Here is a 22,353-nt window from a genome sequence, read left to right on the forward strand (position 1 = left end):
GACACCAAACGTGAGAGGAACAAGATCTGGAATGGAAAAGAGTTCGTTAGTTTCAAGCGAAAGAACAAACATAAATCAAGCTGACATATCACCTGATGTCAACTCTAACCTGACCTTCGTACAGAGTTTTACTATTTTTCACAATAGAAATGACGCATGGAACACTCATCGATTTCCCAATCGTTAAGCTCGCAAATAATTTATTTTTATCAGCACTTGCACAAAATATCTCCTTGGCTCGTTATCAAAATGGCAGAACCTATTATCAGTCGGGTCAAATACTGGCTTGGTTAACGGGAACATACAAAAGGCTTTCAAATCTTTCCCGAAATAATTTTTAACTGGAAAATAACAGTTTCCTATAAAATAATGAACAATTAAAACTTATGATCACACGAACACAATAACATACGCGAAAACGTTTATCGGAGGCAAAAAGCTCAATATAGTATGAAGGTGGCAAGTTATGGGTAAACAAGTTGTGTACACAAAACTTATTGAAAAGGACTGCTGGACACAAAAATAAAAAACTGCGGACGTAACACAAAGTTCGTACTGATATGGAAACCAGAAGAGAACTTAAGTTCCAAAAAACATGGTTGGGTAGTTATTTAAAGCCCTCTCTACTCAATTATTTCTTAGAGGGAATTTTCTGTGTAATAATAATGGTCTAGGATAAAATATGGACTGGACTGTTTTTTGGACGATTTTTTGGACGATTTTTTGGACGACTTTTTTGAACGATTTTTTGGACCATTTCATAAGGGGGGCGGCACACCTTTAGTACTCAGGGAGGAGTGGGTGCAGTCGAGAAGTACTGAGGGAGGGGTTGGGAAGAGTTTTGTTACTCAGGGAGAGGTGGTAGCTATTTGTAATTGTAAACACTACTGGTTCATGGAGTTTTTACTCGATCGTACAGGTTATTTTAATCGGTTTTTCGACTGCCTTCAATCAAAATGTTTTCGCTGGGCCGCGTTGTTTCTTTAATTTATAGTAATGCGAAAATGCCACGTATACATTGGACGTAAATTTTTATTGAAAATATCGCGTTTACGATCTTTTACTGTAGAGTTACTAGGCTGGCGTAGGTTATGCGTGTGCCTTTCGAGTCGACTTGTGCACCATCAGTTTTCCTTTGGGTATACAGTGTGTAATTACCAGATTTATCTATCTTCTTTTTGTCATTGAAGTTATCAGACGAGATCACGAAATTCCCTGTCCTTCGCCCTTGACTAGAATTCACAAGCACTATCGCAATTTTTACGTTTGTACGTTTACTATATGAAATCAATTTTGGGACAATCGAGTGTCTCGAGTGCATTTAGCAGGTTTTGATTGTTTTTAAACAGGCGCGCGGAAGAAAATCTAGTGGTAAACAATTAATACAATACAGTGTTTATATCTCGGAACTTGCACAGGGTAAAATATGGACTGGACTGAACTATTTTTTGGACTATTTTTTGGACTATTTTGGACGAGTTTTAGGACGATTTTTTGGACTATTTTTTGGACTATTTTTTGGACAATTTTATGAGGGAGGAGGCACACCTTTAGTAATCAGGAAGGGGTGGGTGCAGTCGAAAAGTACTGAGGGAGGGGTGGGGGAGGAGTGTTATTACCTAGGGAGGGGTGGTAAGTGGTTGTAATTATAAACACTACTGGTTAATGGAGCTTTTACTCGATCGTAATAATTGTTGATTGTTTTTAAACTGGCAAGCGGAAGAGATTTTAGTGGTGAACAATAAAGAAAATAGTGTTTATGTCTCGGAACTATCGATCTGATAGTTGTCCCTTGGAAATCTGATGTTCTTAAAACTAGCAAATCTGCCCGAGAAGCGAAGCTTCTCGGGCAAATATTTCTTTTAAGAACATAAAATTTCCGCGGGGCAGCTAACAGCTGATAGTTCCTCGTCAGAAACACTCTATTGTTTAACTAGGTATTTTGGTGTTGTGCGAAATTTTGTGATCTCGTCTGATAAGATCACTGACAAAAGGGAGATAGATATATTCACTAATAACATACTGTATACACAAAGGAAAACGTAAAGCAACTGATAGTGCACACACAAGTCGACTCAAAAGGCACACGGATAACTCAACAGTGAAGGATCGTAAACAAAGTATTTTAAATATAAATTAAAGTCCAGTGTTTACGTGGCAGTTTCGCTTTCGCATAACGGAAATTCCGATATCTCGTCTGATAAAATCAATGACAGAAGGAAGAGAGATAAATTTGGTAATTACACACTGTATACACGTTTTTCGAGGTGTGCGTTCTCGAGGTGTGCGGTCTGCGGTCTGCGGTCTGCGGTTTCGAGGTCTGAGAGAATATTGCTTTGTACGATTGTACCAATAATGATTTCATATAGTAAACGTACAAACATTAAAATTTCGATAGCGCTTGTGAATTCTCTATTTACGGCTAAAGTCAAGGGCCAAGGAACGGAAATTCTGTGATCTCGTCCGACAACACTAATGACAAAAGATAGATAGATACATCTGGTAATTACACAAAGGAAAACTGACGGTGCGCAAGTCGGCAAAAGGCACACGCATAACCTATGCCAGATAACTCAACAGTGGAGGATCGATAGTAAAAGCGATATTTTCAATACGAATTGAAGTCCAGTGTTTACGTTGCAGTTTCGCTTTCGCATGGCTAAAAATTTAAAGAAACGCCGCGGCCCAGCGCAAAATGTTGATGTAGGAGAAGTCAGTCGAAAAACCGATTAAAATATATATTACGATCGAGTTAAATCTCCATTAACCAGAAGTGTTTACAATTACAACACCCTACCACCCCTCCTTGAGTAATGACAGTCTTCCCCCACCCCTCCCTCAGTACTTGTCGACTGCACCCATCCCTCCCCGAGTACTAAAGGTGTGCCTCTTTCCTTATAAAATGGTCCAAAAAGTGGTCGAAGAAATGGTACAAAAAATACTCCAAAAAATCGTCCAAAAAGTAGTCCAGTCCAGTCTATATTTTACCAAATGACGGTCACCAGTGTGTCGCCGTACCCGCGACCACAATATCACAAAAATAATAAAGATGTTGTTACTCTTATTTAGCAAACGACAAAGGGAGACGTGATTATTTAGATAACGCTGAACATGCTCACAAACGACACCTTTTTTCGTTTCTTGTTTGTGCCCGAAAAGCAAAGGTCGAAAATATTGTAAATGCATAAATTGAAAGAAGATCAAAGCGGTCCACAAAAAACATTAGGGACTTTAAGATACCTGGACGGCTGACCTCGAGGACGGTAATATTAGGCGCGGAGGACTGGGCCGAAACCAACGTTCTTGGCGAGAAACTTTCTACGCTAAGGAGCGGGTTGTTTGAACGGAGGACGGCAGCGAACCTGAAGTTTCTAGCTCTGTTCGTAAATCATGGCATATTTTAAAAAGACTCGCGAAATGATTGTTATCGTTTACGAAGAAAATCTACTGACCGACGAAGAGTTCCTCTTTCTGTACGAAGCTAATAAGCCAGTTAACTTAAAGCTGCCATACTACGAGTACGAAGAATTTAACTTATGGCTGAACATTTATGGTGAATAGCAGTAATTTACGTGATACATGGAGTGAGCAAAATGATTCTGGAAACAGATGCCAGAAAATTCAATTTCATTCAAGTTTAGGTTACATATTCGCCATCACTGCGAAGCGCAGCAAACAAACACTCATTCGCGATGGTATTTTACACTTCAATTTTTTAACTTTTGTTTATCAAAACAAGAAATAACAGTAAGGACAGCCTTTTCAATTGAAAAATAATGAATAGGGAGCAGGGATGGCGCAGTGGTGAGAGCACTCGCCTCCCACCACTGTGGCCCGGGTTCGATTCCCGGACCTGGCGTCTCATGTGGGTTGAGTTTGTTGTTGGTTCTCGTCCTTGCTCCGAGGGTTTTTCCCCGGGTCCTCCGGTTTTCCTCCCTCCGCAAAAACCAACATTCCAAATTCCAATTCGATCTGGAACAGTGGACAAGAATAGCCACCCAGTGGATGTCCATTGTTAAATCGTTATCATTATCATTATCATGAATTTTAAAAGAAATGCTCGTCAGATGTGCCTACGTTCACTTGTGGACGGCAAAACTCTAATTCCGAAGTCCTCGACAACAACTGGACGGCAACACGTGTTGTGCAGACATGCGCAATACAGTCTACACGTGTAAAATTACTTCCGGTCAGCCGTCCAGGTATCTTAATGTCCCTATTATAGCAACTAAGACAGTTTTATCGCCGGAAACGAGGAACTAGACGAGAAGTCGCTTGATGTTAGAGGGGTTTAAAAAAACAGTAATTATTAAAAATAATCAGAGATACAATGGGTAGTTTGTAGTCAGCCATCGCTGCCATGAAGGATAAATGAGGGAGTTATATACAGACCTATGGCTGATGCAAGGAGAAATTTCCGATAAGGATGCAGACTGCTTGAGTGAAGATTACGGGCGCCGGGATTTCAACTGGAAACGTTCAGTTCGTTTTATTCTTTCGTTTTCTAAGAGGAGAGAATTTGTGAAAGATTTGATGCCAGTGCATCTCAGATATTTAACAAATGGTAAACACCACAGCGTACGCTATTGAGTTATGGATGCACGCGGGAGGTTGCTAGGCACGAAAGAAGCGTAAGAGTCGCTCGAGGCGATATCCGAGAGTGACTCTGGCTTCTTGAGTGCCTAGCAAACCTCCCAAGTGCATCCATGACTCAATAGTGTACGCTGTGGTGTTTACCATCTGTTTTATAACATAACATTAATACATTGTAGCTAAGGAGTTCCCTTTTATTTAACAAATCTTACATGACCAGAAAAAACAAGCGCGCGCGGAAAAATAGTCTTTGCATTTGCTCACGCCAGCAGCGTACACCCATGGGCAAATGGGGGACGCTAAACTGACCAATCAGAGCGCGCGCTTTACTTTGGTTATGTTATGATACAAAATGAGCTTCTTGCCATGCTGATGAAAGTGAATGAAAAGTAGCGACAGATTACTTGGTTGTAACTTAATGTTTGATGTTTTGCACCTGACCTTTCACAAATGTTGAATTCATTCCAGTAATTTTGAATCGGAGCACTTTCAGATCGGGTGTTGAGAAACCAAATCAAGGAATTTAAAACAGCCAATCAGAAGAAAGGAAAGTTCTCAAGAGCCAGTGAGAACTGAAAGTGAAATTACTTTCGACATTCGATTGAAATTGCTCTAAACGACAAATACAATGATCTTATCCTTGATTTTTTCGGCTGAAATGTTTTCGTGTAACACGAGAAAAAATTACGCCGTTATTGAGCTCCTGGACAGAACTACCCCGCTCTCATCTCTGTCTCAGTTGAAACTGCCATCACCTCGATAGCGCGAAACTAAAGGTATCCAATGTATCTTTCACGTTAGTTCACCTCCTGAAAAGGAGCCCCCACTTCTTTACATGGGACATTTCAGACAACGGAATTCTCCATGAAACACACTAAAATGTTTCATACCCCATTTGTAGGGTCAACCCTTGCAGTATGCGATCATTTTCATGCTAAACATCTTAACACTAGGAAGGATCTGAACAGTCACTGAATCTTTTCAATTTCTATTTGTTTTAGCTTCAAGGTATTTACAAGCGATTTGAAAGAAATTCTCTATTCCAATCATTATTTCAATATGTATCTTGGAGAAAGCCCGATTTTTTGATCCACTTTCTCCGTCACACATCGGTGCAAAATCAATGTTGCGTGACCGAAAAAAAGCGTCACAAAGGGAGGACGATCGCGCTCCCTAATAATAAGTAATAATAATAATAAAACTTTATTAATGTGTCAGGGGTATTTAGCTTGAAGCTAATTGGGGACACAACTTGGAATGTTGGTTTTTGCTGAGGGAGGAAAACCGGAGGACCCGGAGAAAAACCCTCGGAGCAAGGATCAGAATCAACAAACTCAACCCACATGTGACGCTAGGTCCGGGAATTGAACCCAGGCCATAGCGGTGGGAGGCGAGTGGTCTCACCACTACACAATCCCTGCTCCCCAGCTCCCTGCTGGAAAAAAGGCTGCTCACTACGGTTTTAAATATTGTATGTACAATAAAGGATTAATCAAGAATAACATATACGTTGATATCATGTTTCGAAATAAAGAATCAACATAACTGGAAATAAATTGAGCCGGTTGAAAAACCCTTGAACATCAGTCACTAACATCTAATTTCCCCTTACAATATCACTTCTAAATCAAACGCTACGGTTATGAGAAAAAAGACAATGATCTCAACTGAATGAAGCTCTGGATTGTAAAAACAATTTTTCTTCGCGTCACTACCATGAGTATGGGAAACATGCCTACCGATGTTCAGGGAGCGTAGAGGGCTAATCGAAGTCTTCCTTGGGTCTCCCAAGATTTTCGACAATCTAAATTTGTCCATAAATGGGATGTTTCATAGTGTTGTCCATTGTTGGCATAAAACCTTGTTGACGCAGTTCTCAAAATTTAGCTGAATCGAAGATAGCTAGAACAAAGTTTAGCTAAAGAAGGGAAAACTGTTGGTTTCTCAACCGGCCGGCTGTTATTCAGGTAAAGCTACAAAAAACACTGAGTTTGGTTTCGATATCTTTCTACTAGCAAACATGGCGATCAAACATGGCGGGAAACACACGATCAAACATGGCGGTACACACAGACACACACACACACACACACACACACACACAGACACACAGACACACAGACACACACACAAAACCCCACAATTTCAAGGATCTTTTGTAACACTAAATACCTCATTTTCGTTCACGCCAAAAAAATTAAACTTCAAAAGATCGTTTTTGATAAATCAAAGACAGTTTGTTTCACAATTTGTGGCAGGTGTAACTTGGGGAAGGAGGGGGGGGGGAGAAACTGCACGGGAGAGGGATAGTCTGGTAGCCTCTCCCTTTTTCCCTCTTTCATTCCCATCTCCTATCATATCTACCTCACGGAGTAATCTGTAATCTTCGTGACTTTCGATGGTCTAGCATTTAAATACTCAGGCATTAAAGGAATACTCTCCACCAAATTTTAACATTTAATTAAAATGTAGATCTTTTGCCAAAACGACTACTGGAAGAGGAAAAAGTTCCCTAAAACCTTCCATTTGATTAAAATCCTGTTGCAAAAGCGCGAAATTCACTCAATTCAAAGACCGGAAGTTGAAATTGCTCCTAGTTAGACATAGCCTGCGAACAGGCTCCCCGTTCAATCAGAAGTGGGGACACAGAAACCTTCCCCTTCCTTCCCCTGCTTCGCGCCCTCCAGGCCGGGAGCCTGTTCGCAGGCTAAGTTAAACACGTGATCAATGACGTAGAAAGGAGAACTGAAAAACATACGCGCGATCGTAATGGAGTCCGACTCTAGAGATTCGAGTTTTCCTTCTCGGATTAATCGCGGGGGTGATCGGGAGTGCAGACGCTCATGGAACTGAACCATTAATGGTGTTTGAGCCTTACGACAGTGAGGCTAGTTCTGACTCTTCGAATGAACCAGATGATGCCGATCCATTCGAGCGATTACAAAACAGACTGGTAAGCGATTTCTCTGAGCTAAAATCTTCGCCTTTTGGCGAAATCTCTTCGTTTGTCACTTCACAAAGTGAAGTGATCGTTAGATTTGAGAAATGCAGCAGTGTTTGGCCTTAAAAATGTAGGACCTCAACTTGATTAGACCGGCATTTGTTTTTAACACAATAAAGCTATTCTTTCACATTCGCTGCACGTGTTATGTAAATCTTAAACTTGCGTAATTCCTCATTCTTTTACTTCTTCTTCACCTTCTTCCTCTTGATCCGAGTTTTCCTCCTCACTCTGAACCGGGGTCGACGTAATAAACTCCTTGAGCGAAGTGCGTTGTGTGCTTTTACTCTTTACTGGAACGGACGTCTGACAACCTGCCAAGTTATTTTAGCGTGCGGTTTGGTTACTTTCTTCGGGACGGCCAAACTACTGTCACAACAGATTTGTATTTTTATGTATTTTCAAGTGACTAAATTTGCCTCTAGCGGTACGACTGCTCCGAAATTGCACAGAGACATCTTTCCCTATTTTGGAAGTTTGGGTGCTGACATCTTGAACTTTATTTTTTTTTTATTTAGACCCGGTAAATCTATCAGATAAAATGATAATATTATTACAATCTATTATTACAGTTACAATCTATTTTAATCTATATAAACATGATCTAAAATTTAAAAGTGAAATAGAAAAAAATAAAGAAATTCTGCTTTACATAGATGCCGTGTGTGTTTTGTCGATTCAGACGAAGAAATTGCGACAACCATTTCGGAAGGATTGAAGTGATTTTGCTTGCCGCAATATCAGGGGACAAGCTATTCCAGATAACCGCACCGTTATAGCTAGAGCTATTTTTCAGGAAATTGGTGCGGGGCAATGGAACAGCTAGTTTGTTTTCAGAGTTCCTTAGATTATATGGAGGATCATATTTAGTGAAAAGAGGACCAAGATAGTCGGGCGCAAGACCATGTATAGATCTATAGACCATGGTGGCCACTTGTATTTGTCGCTGAGTATCTAACCGTCTCCAGTTAAGTTGCACAAAAAGAGGATCAGCGCTTGTGTCATAACTGGAGAAGGTCAGAATACGGGCAGCCCGGTTTTGCAACTTTTGGAGCTTATTCGAAAGACCCTTGTTACAATGCCCCCAGACCTCGCTGCAGTAATTAAAGTACGGTTGAACTAAGACATTGAAAACGGACTCAAGCGTGGTTCGATTAACAAAAGGCCTACAACGTTTAATTGCTCCAATGCCCGATGCGATTTTCTTTGCTATTTTTTCAATGTGCATATTCCATGAGAGGTTTTCGTCTATATGTACACCCAGAGATTTGACTGAGCTAACTTGTTTAATTATGTCACCACCTATGATTAGTTTAGGGGAAGTATCGTAGGTACCTATCCTTTGCCGCGATCCAATTAACATGAATTCAGTTTTAGATGAATTTAGAGTCAATTTGTTTGCAGTGAGCCATGTGTTAACATTGGATAGGTCGTGATTCATAACATTATTGATCATTTCTATGTTGTTACTGGCAAAGGTCAGGTGAGTATCATCGGCATACATACGTGCAACTGAATTAGACAGGCAATTAGGAAGATCATTTAGGTATAGAACAAAAAGCAAAGGTCCTAGAATTGTTCCTTGCGGAATTCCACGAGTGAGAACTTGACTAATTGAGAGCGAACCATTTACAAAACATTGTTGATGGCGATTATCTAGGTAGGAGCTAAACCATTCATAAGCGATACCGTGGATACCATGATATCTTGAGCTTGGGGTGAGAATTCTACCGATGCAAAACCTAATTGTTCGGTAACTCTCTTTGGAAAGGGAGAGCTGTTCATTTTCTATATGTGCATCGAGGATCTGGAACACGCACCGGGTAAATGAGTTGGGTTATAAGTTTGAAAGAGCTTTTTGCTGCATTTTTCATTCAATGAATACAGGTTCATATTTGATATTATATATGCAAGGCTAAAAAGATTAAGAAAAGTTATTAAAATGCTAAAACCAAACGTTTTCGGCTGTTTGTCATCATCAGGGTTGAAAGTGTTGACCGTCTGTACATACATACATATCTTATGTGATTCCCGATGGGAAAAGTTTGGAGACATAAGAAATGACTTGTTTGTTCAAACTGGGGTGGAATTGTTGGATCATTAGCCCCTCGACGATCCTACGCCTGTGGAATGTTTCTGCTGAGGGGAGAACACGCCAAGTGAAAGAATGTGATGGATTTTCCCGCAAGTGTTTTGCAGGTTCAGAGGTGTGAGTAGAACAGGTTTATATTTCTTTTACAGGTAATACATACCCCTTTGCAGTTTTCCGTTTTCTGTATGCTCCACGTAGTTGTTGTCGATTTTGTTTTGATAATCCCGCGCTAGTGTCACGACTTGTGAAGATGAGAGTTTTTTTTTTTCGTCCTCGAGCCTTTGTTTCTTTTTTACAGGCGGATTAATATAAAAAATTAAGGGAACAGCATTATATTTTAGAAAGGGCTTTCATCTTTAAACCCATAGATTTCGCCAGAACTGACTGTTCCTCAAAAGAATCTGTAGTGAAGTAGTGAATGCTGCACAGACGGCTACAGTTTGTTGGGTTCTCAAAATCGGATCGCGTGTTTTTCAGGGCTCTCGTCCATAACCTAGCGAAATTAGGATCTTCGGGTCATTTATGAAGGCTTTCTCCATCGCTACGCGTATTGGAACATCCACTGGCCACGCATCGTTGCGGTATTATTGTATTTTTGGGGTGCGTTTTTTATTGAAGAAATCTCGGTGCTCTTGTGAAAGAAATCTCAACGGAAGTTAAATGAGTTCTCCCTTCTACGTCACTTCCTTTGGGGGGCAAAGCCCTACGCTCGAACCACGCGTTGAGAAAAGTTTCAAATTTAAACGAAAACAACAAAAGATTTACCCTTTTTTTCAAAAGATTTATTTTTATTTAAGTTGTTATCAGTCTTTTCTCAAAAATTCATCACAGGAGAGAGAGTATCCCTTTAAGCTTGAATTAACAAATGGTGAACGGCATAGCGTATACTATGGAGTTATGGATGCACGCGGGAGGTTGCTAAGCACGAGAGAAGCGTAAGAGTCGGGCGAGGCGATAGCCGAGTGCAACTCTAGCTTCTTGAGTGCTTAGCAAACCTCCCAAGTGCATCCATAACTCAATAGTGCACGCTATGGCGTTCGGCATTTGTTTTATAACATAACATTGATACATTGGAGGAACAGAAGTCCTTTTATTGAGCTACATCGCAGAAAAATGTTTTGTGTAGTCTTACATGACAAGAGAAAACAAGCGCGCGAAAATTCATTCTTAACAAATAACTGCACACCAGCAACTCGATAAATTTTAATCACGCTTCCTGAAATACCGACCAAAATCCTCTTTAATTTATAAGCTCTGAATCCAGCAACCGGTGAAAGAGTTCAGCAGAGCTATGAACAAACTGTGGTTGTTACAATATGCCATTGCATATTGCAATTAGTCCATAATTGTTTAGATCGTTATTCCCTGTACGCAGCACTCTATTATTTATATGTAATTAGCTATAGCTTGGCCTAAGAATTATTATTCATAGCGAGTGTGAATGTTTTGTATTTGAAAAAAGCGGTTAGGACGCGAAATAAAATTTAATTCTCATCTCTAAGAAAGGTTGTCTTGTGACGATATATTTCTTCATGCCGGAGACGGAAACCACATGAGGAAACAGTGGTGTTTACCATTTGTTTTATTAACATAACATTGCAACATTGTAACAAGAGTTCCCTTTTTTTTAACAAATCTTACGTGATCAGAAAAAACAACCACGCGCGCAAAAATAGTCTTAGCATTTGCTCACGTCAGCAGCATAGACCCACAGGCAAATAGTAGATGATGAATTAACCAATCAGAGCGCGCACTTTGTTATAAATGAAAATGGAAAAATCAATAGACGAAACTTCTAAATATGTCTCTTACGACTTGTTCCGATACCAGTGGTGAAAAAGAATAAACTTTCGACAGCTCTAACATAGCAGCTTTCACAAAAACAGCATTTTGAAATAAAATTGCAGTTTCTGTGCTATCTTTAAGCCCTATAATAAAAGCAACAAAAATGACTGGGATTTGCCACACACGTACAGTGCGAGTAACCATTCTAAGCAACAGGGGCTGTTCCACTTTACGCGAGCGCACTTGCCCTCTTGTGCCAATTCCGTAGTCTGTCGAACTATAACTAAAATCCATTCGACGGTCAACCCAAGGAAACACAAAACGTTTGTATGTAAGACTGAGAAATTAATACTTGTATCATCATAATGTACGATACACACAATGGGGTGAACAGCGGAAAAGGCAATAAATGCAATGATGTCATTTACTTAAAATTTACAAGTCTTTTCCAAAAACATGGGCCATCTTATGTCAAAAGTCCTCTGTACATAGCTCTATCAAAACAATATGTAGCACAGAATTTCAGCTTTATGTTGCTGAAAGTATTGAGAGAATTTAACTGTACATACAAAAATCATGGTAATTGTACTTTTTGCTGTTATCTAAAATTCAATTCTCCCCACATACAATTTGGTGTTTGATCAATTGATACCTAGATAGATACATAGTATATGCGTAAAAAAAAACTTACAGCCACTAAGCTGAATTGTGTATTTACAATACAGTGTAAAATATAATATAATTGCCAACGAGCAGCTGTGGCCAGGAGGCGGCAGCATTATAGAGCCGTGTGCGCATGAGCTGCAGGGAGAGTAAATCTCGATTTTGTGCAAGAGAAGATAACAATAGAATTTTCGTCAGCCAATCGTTTTGCGATTTGTAAATGTGACAGAGTTATTAGACATATTTTGGAATAAACTAGAGGCCCTTATTCCAATCATTTCGCGATTTGTAAATGTGACAGAGTCACTAGACACATATTTTGGAATAGATTAGAGACTCTTATATTTCAGAATTTTTCTATATTTTATCGTAATAATTTTTCTACTTTTAGGATACGACCTGGAGATCGTTTTGGAATGCAGTATATCATGGTGTTAAACGGATATGCGCAAGTTACGCCTCCTTGTAAGAAGTGATTTCTCAGGCGCCGTTTCACTAATTTCCTTCGGCAAAATTATCTAGCTTGTTTTCAGTTGATATAACTATCACATCTCGATAGCGAAACAAGTACAGGACGTCCTTACCGCGCGCTGCAATTCGGAAGGGCGAAGTTTTGGCAACAAGTTGCAGAATCGAATGTTGTCCTACGCTTGTTCGTTTCACATAAGTAGAGGCTGTTTTAGTTAGTTCTTCAGTCAGTGGTTATTTTGAGTTACATTGGAAATTAACATACAATGTCCAAACTGAAACCATCACAGATATTGTTTCCTTTACAAACAACCATTATCTGAGTAAACCATGTCTTAATGCAGCAATTAATATTTAGCCAATTGCCATTGAACAATTGAGGCTGCAATAGTTCGCTGAACACGTTTTCGTTTTGTTATGTTTTTTTTTTGTTCTGTTTCATTACGCAAAAGCTTTGATACGATGCAATTGACTACGTAAACCATGTCTTACTACAGTAATCCAAATAGAGACAATGGTCATTGAACAGGTAACAGTGGAACATTTTGCTCAACGCGTTTTTGTTTTGATATACACGATGCAGTTGACTATGTAAACCATGCCCTGATGCCCTGATGCAGCAATTCACATAGAGACAATTGCCATTAAACAGTTAACAATGCTACATTTCACTCAACATGTTCTTGTTTTGTTATCTACGATGCAGTTAAGTATGAAAACCATGCCTTAATGCAGCAATTCACAATTGCCATTAAACAGTTAACAATTCAATAGTTTGCTCAACATGTTCATGTTTTGTATATGTAATCACATGATTTCGAGTGCAATTTGGAATAAATAAGCATGAGTAAATTTTTTCAGACTAACAAAATTGCATGAACCCGTAGGGCAAGTGCAGTTTGTGGTCTTTGAAAAAGTTTACAAGTGCTTATTTATTCCAAATTGCAGGAGAAAAACATGTGATTATCTATCAATAATATACATGAAAACTACGAGGTAGCTTCTCATAACTACGCAGAAGAAGAGCGCGCGCATCACGTACAAAAATAATTTATTCAAACCCTGCAAGTGAAATTGACCTTCACATTGACCTTGACATTGACATTGATCAATCATTCTGACCAATCAGCATGTCTGGTTTGTTTCCTTCTTTGCACTGAATTAACTCTCTTCTGCACTGAATTAACTCTTTTCTGCACTTAATTAACTGAAAACAGCATTCATCTTAACCAATTAAACTGAGAAATTTTTTCATGTATATTTAACAGTTACTTCCATGAGCGCCCGTTGGATATGAGATGATATATAGCGTAGCGCCGAGTTGGCTATAATCATCTCATATCCAACAAGCGCGAGTGGAATAATTGTTTTATTAAAAACGCCCCCAAGAAATTATTATTTTGTGAGAAGAGACCGGATTTTTTAACTCCCTTTTGATTTTAAGCTGACGCTTACGCTTGCCATATTTGTAGATCATGGTATATTGGCTGATATACCATAATGGCTAAGCCAATAAAAAGTCTTGAATTGCATTATACAATTATCTAGTTTTTAATAATTAACAATTATTCCACAAGCGCGCGTTGGATATGAGATGATAGATAGCCAACGAGGCGCCTAATTAAATTATTAAATTTTATTAAATTTTTAGCTCTCTTTTAATTTTAAGTTGACACGTACGCTTGCACATTCGAAGTGAAAAATAACAGGAACTTTAACTTCATTTGAACAATGGCAAGTAACCACACTACAACAGCTCATCCTATTCTCAGTGGTTTAAAGGAGATAGCAGTAGTGTTTTTCCCCACAATAAGATGCCAGTCTTCAGAAAAGTTACCCCCATCCCTTGCATTTCCTCCTGTTTTCTGACAGTTTATTTTTTACTCAATTCTATACTATGTGGATAGACACGACATACATAATAGACTTATTTATGCTGTGAGAGTACAAAGTCGTGAAATTTCATCTGCAATGCATAGACTTACTTGTAATAACACTAACACTAAAGCCATGCCTCTTTGGTACGCTTACATTTTTCGCAAAAGCATGGCACTCATAGCTTCCAAGATCACCGTACTGGCTGTCATCCTGAATTGTTACATTCTTCAAAGTCATGGTAGTGTACAATTTAATGTTTCCTCCTACAACGAAAGCAATTAACTTGTTTGCAGGAGGAGAAGAATATGGCTTTGTACTGTACAGATTATAGAGGGGGAGGGGAGAGGGAGGGGAGAGATCCCATTCCAGGCACAAATTGATAAAAAATTATCATGGCATCAAGTATCCGAAAAAGGAAAAGTTCAAATCGCTCTTGTTATATGTGCAAGGTTTCAGGGAAATCTTGATGTTCGTACAAACTTTAAAGGAAATGAAATTCATGGGTCACATATAATTCAGGAGGGAAATCATGACTCAGCCTCGTTCATACTATTCATGACGATTTTAATAATCCTGCATTGGGAGTAAAGCTTGAGGTCCAGCAGTTGTTTTGTTTTTATTTTTTTCTGGAGCCAGATGGTTTTTTTTTACATCATCTGTAATACAAAGATATACTCACTTATATTCTCTGTTCTCTGATTAAACACAAATCTATCCCCCTCTAACTTTCTGTATCGGTTAAGGTCATCTCTCCTATAAAACTCTATTCTATCTGGTTGAAGTTTACCAGATGCATCAAATGTAATGCAAGTAACGTTTCCTGAGGTGTACTCTAGAGGGTAGATGTTCTCTGGGAAAGGTTGTATGACTCCAAATGGTGGTTCTCCTGAAAAAAAAAAAAAAAAAAGAAAAGAAAAAAAAAACTTGTACACGTCCATTTATTAAACTGCAGGAACTGCACATACATGTACAGTATACTTGTTTCTAATATTCTAAGCACCTCCTCCAGAAAATGCCATACACTGCAGGAAAATTAGGGAGATCCAAACTGGGATTACTCAAAAGGCTACAAGGCTGGGGAAAAAAGGCTAGAAATGAGAAACCGGTGTGCTTTTCTGCAAGGGGGGGGGGGGGGCGGGGGGACAGATTAATTTAAAGCTGTAATGGATTTTTGCCCATTCTGTACCTTACCGCTATGAAGCTGTTCTGTACATTGTAACTATACCTAAAACTCGCAATCTCAGAATTGCAGCTCGATCAGCAAAAACATATGATTTTCAAATTAGTATATTTTAAAGCCTATGTAATGCGGTAAAAATATTTAGTGCATGAAAACACTGTCTAATTTCACAAATTCGACTTCAAATATCATTTCCAAATTCATGTATACAATTCTAAATGGCCAATGAGCTAAATTTTGTAGAACAAACCACACAATTTTCATAATTATTCAATAGAGTGTTTCTGTTGAGGAACTATCGGCTGATAGTTGCCCTGCGGAAATTTGATGTTCTCAAAACAAATATTTTCCCGAGAAGTGAAGCTTTCATAGCAATTATGCTAGTTTTAAGAACATCAAATTTCCAAGGGGATGCTATCAGACCAATAGTTCTGAGACATTAACACTCTATTGTCTTTGTGCACCACTAAACTTTCTTCTGCGTGCCAGTTGAAAAACAGTCAAAACCCACTAAATGCAGGGCAATCAAATATCTATTTATGCATACAGCCCGTCACAAATGTCAATAATTCGCAACTGTACATTGGAATACATTATACCTGTCAGAATTGAAACTTGCTGTTTATCCGATCTGCCTAACTTCGTGGCCGACAAACCATTCAAAATTTTTCACGGATGAGTACTATCCATCCAGGTATTTTCCACGGATGGGCATTATCCATCTAGGTATTTTCTGCGGATGAGCACTATGGCTGACAGTGTCTCTCCACAGATGAACACTATCGCATCAGGTGATCAATTTAAACCAATAAGAATTGGAGAAAATTTAGTGGTGAACTATAAGGGCTGATAGTGTCTCTCTACGGATGAACACTATCGCATCAGGTGATAAATTTAAACCAATAAGAATCGGAGAAAATTTAGTGGTGAACTATAAGTGGTGTTAGCACTCAGTCACACTTAAAGATCTTTCGATCAGTTCATTATAAATTTGAGATGATTCCAGAATTATTGACAAGTTCTGATTGCAAACTTCAAAGAAAACATCGAAGATTCAAGACAATACCTTTCATTTGTAACCACAAAAATAACCCCGTGAGTATGAGGTTTTCGTTAGAGAAAGCACAGGTAACCCGGGCTCACTGTTTGTATCACGTACACATGGTTAACTAGAGAGAACATACGGGGCGAGGTTTAGGTCTAGAAAACAAATCGCTATATGGTAAGTTTCATTGATTTTTATTTCCATTTTCAAGCCAATTTTCAGACCTAAACTTCGCCCCATAATTGTTCTCTTTATTTAACCATGTGTACGTGACACAAACAGTGAGCATGGGTTACCTGTGGAGAAAGCTCGTAATTTGCATCGGGAGATCGAAATGTATTCGTTCATTCGGACAGATAATTATACGCTCACAAAGCTTCAAAGAAAGTTAAAAAACAATGCTTAATATGAGATCGCAAATCATCTATTTGAAAGCTTCGGTTCCCTTTAAAGGTTTCAGCCAACGGTTTGGGAAATGCGGGTGATCCTCGGTGCAAAAACCTGACGAGGTTTCCTTTGCTTCATGAGGTATTGTTTTGGTGCACGCTATCATTTTATAATGTTTTGTTCTCTTTGTTTTACGCCACTCGTGAGCTTTACAGGTTTTTACACCTAGGATGAGCCCCGTATGCACTAATTTAAATTCACGAACACATTCTCAGTAAACCAGCATGTTTACGTCGCTTTCCGTTCAAGTTTCATTGGAAGAATGAGATTTATTTCGGAAGCCCTCGCATGGCAAGTGAAGTTCCTTCGGAGCTACCACTATATCATCATTATAGGGTTCTTAATACAAATTCACCCTTACCTTGAGCCTTCACTGTTGCAAAAATGATGAGAATCAGAGGAATAATTTTTTCTACTACGGCCATGGTGTTCGCCAAACCTAAATTTATCGATAGCGCAGAAATCCGCGGAAATCGAATCACTGTCATCCCAAGCCCACGTCTCTAGGAAAAGCGAAGGATTATGAAAGCGTCATGCGTTGTGTGATGCGGTGTGACGTTTGATATTAAACAGGAAAAACAGTGATGGTAAAGCAAACCCAAAACGACGGAAATCTCCCAAAAAAAACACAACATCCGCACAAGGAATGGGTAAGTTTTATAGTTTTATTAATCTGGCGTGTAAAATGTTCATGTTTCGGAAGATTTAGTGTATTAAATGGACCATATTTTGTTCCCCATACTATTCCTTATGACGCATTTAAATTATCAACGGTTACTCATAACTTAACACCGCTTCACATAACGCGTGACGCTTTCATGAAATAATCCATCGCTTTTCCTCGAGACGTGAGCTTGGGACTCTTGAGCGGAAATACGCGTTTTAAGGCACGATCGGCGTCATGATCGGCACGATACAGTATTTTACTACTCAGCGGACAGCTTAACGTGACCTTAAAAAGCTGATAACTTTTACAATTATAATGTTTACGCCGTGAGTCTGGTCGACAACGTAAAAAGGTAAAGCTTAGAGAGAATACCGTAAACTTAGCTTTGAAATTCTGCAAATCTTTGGGAGGAGCAACTACAGAATACAGGGCCATTGATGTCCACCTTGTCGGCATTCTTTGAAGAACGAGGCAGAAAACAAAAGGATGCATTGTGATTCAATTGGATGTAAATACAGGGCAGTGGTCTAAGCAGCGTCCGCTGGCCCTTGGCGCCTTACTTTTGCTCTTGGGCGACTCGGGCATCTTAGTTTTTCATAACAAGCATATTCTGGCCGCCCTGGATTTCACAGTTTCAGAGCACTGGGCTCCCTTAAATTTTTCTTGGAGCACAGCCTTGAAATAGGTGCCTCTGACTTTTGGGTAGTTCTTATGCTCAATTATATATTTTGCCAAAACCGATCTGAAGTTGCACACGATATGAAATTTTTGGGTTCTGTCCTCGTGTACCGGTTCACAAGAGCCAATACAAAAGACCAAACAATACACAATAGCTAACCGATAACTCCTAAACAAAGAAAGAACAATGGTAATTCCCTTGTGAACCGGTACACCAGGACAGAACCAATTTTTGTTTTTCGCGGGTGGTGAGTCCGTGGCAAGTAAGTTTTGTTTTTAAAAGAGCTAAGGCTAAGAATGAGACGGTTTTGAAAAGCTGAAGCGGTGATCCGAGGACGATGTATTATCAGGGTTATAAATTAAAGTGGTGGCTTGAACCGTATAAATCGGCATGTCAACGGCATTTCGGTCAGACCGTCGAGAAGACAAATCATGGGCACTCGTGTAAGTGGCACAGCCATCCTTAATCCCCAATCATTACTACCGAATTTGTATCCAGCTGGCCAAAACAGTTCTACGTATAAACCTGGTACACACTGCTGTAACGTGTAGGATTGAAGCCCCCCAAAGTACAAAAAATGGCCTCAACAAGAGTAAGAATAAACCGAGGTATGTTTTAAGTACAAAATGTCCATTTTAACTGACAGTAAATTAAGTTTTCACTTTCCACCTTTGTTATTGTTTTTCTAAGCAGCAATGATTTTACTTTCCCAACTAGCATTTGTTTCCCATCACAATTATGGATTATTTATAGCATGTCTTCTTTTTATGCTACTTTTCCCCCTCTACTTATTTCATTTTATTTCTTTCTTTTTGCTTTTTCTTTTCTTTCTTTACTAACCTACTGCTACCTGCAACATAAAATGTACTGAGCTAACAGAATACCCCTAGTTCCCTAGTTTATTCTGTTCCCTGATTCACTAAATAACATTGCCATTCTGGTACTAGTAGAAAACAAATTTTTACATGTAAATTAGTATGTGTAATCAAATGGCGACGAGTGAAATTAGGAAATAATTTCCCTTGCGTCTTGTCAAAATTCTGATAATTTCCCGAGCCTTTAGACTCGGGAAATTATCAGAATTTTGACAAAACGCAAGGGAAATTATTTCCTAGTTCACAAGAAAACCATTTGATTACCTTTTAATATCGTGGGTGACAAATTACGTTCACAACCGTAATTGTTTTTACTGGTTTATTCTATCGAAAACCGAGAGCATGAAGAAGAATATAGTTTTCGTTTAAAGCATACATTATTGTTAAATGAGATACAATGAAATATATGAAGTTCATATATTTTGTACTGCGGTATTAGATACATATGATGCACGATCCTCGCAGTAGATAGCGCTATTTAAGCAATAGCGAAAATCAGACCTGAAAAAAGAAGAAAAAAAAAAAAAATTAGGCTTGTACGGGATTCGAATCACTGACCTCTGCAATACTAGTGCAGCGCTCTACCAATTGAGCTAACAAGCCAACTGGGAGCAAGCCGTTAAGTTGATTCGTAGTAAACCATATGTATCTAATAACGCAGTACAAAATATATGAACTTCATATATTTCATTGTATCTCATTTATCACTTTCACGGGTTTATTACGAATCAACTTAACAGCCTGCTCCCAGTTGGCTCGTTAGCTCAATTGGTAGAGCGCTGCACTAGTATCGCAGAGGTCAGTGGCTCGAATCCCGTACAGGCCTGATTTTTTTTCAGGTCTGATTTTCGCTATTGCTTAAATAGCGCTATCTACTGCGAGGATCGTGCATCATATGTATTATTGTTAAAGTTCGTAATTTTCTCAGTTTCTTCACAAAAAATACTTTCGAATTCTTCGTGCCTATTAATAATTTTCAGCCGCTTCTTTTAATTTCGTAACTTCTTCAAGAGTCACCATCTTAAATCTCCACGCCATCTTGGCTCTGATCGAGATACAAGAGATGTTACCATGGCAATTTTGTAATTTCATAGATGAAATTACAAATTAATGCTGAAATTTCGCGCCAAAATGAAGGAGTAATTTGTCACCTATGATATTAATTGATTTAAATGAATGAAACATTGTACTGTCTTTTCTTGTATTGCAACAGCCTTGAATGAATCAAATGTCTTCTAAACTTGATTTCTTACATCCAGAAACTGTCCGAGTTATGGAACAAACTGAACTCTTGCTGGGAGTCCGTGGAGGTGATAATATAGTGATAGCAAAGAACACAGTAACTATGATGATTAATCTCCCAATTCAGAAATGCCAGGGGAAAATTATCAGAAGTATTTCAAGACAAACCTGTTTGTCAATTCCTAGTCAACACTAGGTCATGGGGAGTAACCAAACGCTTGTAATTAGCCTGTGTACAGGTAGCTGTGCCCATCCAGTCAAATAAAAATCAGGGAATGGATATTCCGTCCCAAACATGAACAACAAAAGCACCCCACAGATGTCCTATTCTCAATATATTACAAGGGAGGGAGCAGTTGTATGCAGGCTAGTGTCAGTCACTAAGCAATTCTCGGCTAGTTTCAACAATATGCATACCGTATTTACTCGAATAAGCGCCGCGGCGCTTATTTAATTTTTCGCGCCACAAGTGCGGCGCTTATTCGAGCGCGGCGCTTATTTAAAAAATTGTACCAGACAAATTTACTTTTTCTAGATTTTTATTAAACGGTACACTTTCCATCTGTCAATTTTCCTATGGGCTGATGCTAAACTGATAGTAAATCTAGAATTACGAGAGAGTTTCATGGGGTGAATAAACCCCGAGCGTTTCATGATAACGAGAGCGAAAATATCAGAGGTGAGAGCGAACTCCTGCATCGGGGGTGCGGCGCTTATTCGAGGGCGGCGCTTATTAACTTCTTTTGTCCCAGATACGGCGCTTATTCGAGGGCGGCGCTTATTTGAGTAAATACGGTATATTAAAAACCCATTCAAAGAATCAAATCTAAGAAGAAAATGAGAAGTATCATGGATATTTTCCAACATAAAACCAAGAAAAAAACCGATAGTTTCATCAAACTTACTTGACTAACACATCAAATCACTTGGTAACCTAAAGTTGATGACCACTGACCACTGTGAAGCCACCAAAATGAAAGAATGCTCTGAACAAATTGCTCCAGTCTGCAGGCTTTTCAATTTCTCTTTGAGTCGGGGTAAGCTACTCTATGAGTGGAAAACTGTGGATATTACACCTCTTCACAAGACTCAAAAGAACCCGCCGAAAACTATCGGCCCATATCACTCCTTACTATTACCAGCAAAGTCTTGGAACGTTGTGTGGGCACCCGTATTTATGATCATGTGAAACACTTAATCAACCATTTACAACACGGGTCTATGAAGAACCGCTCGTGTGTCACCCAGCTACTGTCGGTGTTGCATGCCAGTGGTGAAGCTGTGGACAAGAACATTCATTCAGACTTAATCTATCTGGATTTCGCCAAAGCGTTCGACTCCGTAGATCACTTAATCCTCCTGGCCAAGTTAAAGGCGCACGGTGTTTCGGGACCACTTTTTGCATGGTCTACGGACTACTTAACTGGTCGCGCCCAAAGGGTGCTTGTGGCAGGTGCTGCATCAAAGTGGGCACCTGTTACTTCCGGCATCTCACAAGGGAGTCTGTTAGGGCCGCTACTTTTCACAATCTTTATTAATGATTTACCGGATGAAGTCATAGGCGGGGTCAGGGCAGCGTTGTACGCTGACGACAACAAGCTGTACAAAAGCGTCACCACTATGTGTGATTGGCAGTCTCTGCAAACTACTCTAGGCAACCTAAACAACTGGTCAAAGCGTAATCGCATTAAATTTAACACCTCTAAATGTAATTCACTTACTGTCACCCGTAAAAAAT

At 39.2% G+C, this 22,353-nt stretch overlaps 1 protein-coding gene across 1 annotated transcript; it reads right to left on the bottom strand.

Annotated features, from left to right (window-relative positions):
• Positions 1-14,492: 14,492 nt before the first annotated feature.
• Positions 14,493-17,628, bottom strand: LOC148731492 (uncharacterized). The gene is made up of 4 exons (XM_088761916.1): positions 17,514-17,628; positions 15,160-15,366; positions 14,588-14,743; positions 14,493-14,497 (listed from the first exon to the last, which is right to left on the bottom strand). Exons 1-4 carry the CDS (start codon positions 17,575-17,577, stop codon positions 14,493-14,495), a joined length of 432 nt encoding a protein of 143 aa, XP_088618042.1. The 5' UTR covers positions 17,578-17,628.
• Between the last annotated feature and the right edge of the window lie 4,725 nt (positions 17,629-22,353).

The sequence above is a fragment of the Stylophora pistillata genome, chromosome 5 (assembly GCF_964205215.1).
Source record: "Stylophora pistillata chromosome 5, jaStyPist1.2, whole genome shotgun sequence".
Lineage (NCBI taxonomy): Eukaryota > Metazoa > Cnidaria > Anthozoa > Scleractinia > Pocilloporidae > Stylophora > Stylophora pistillata.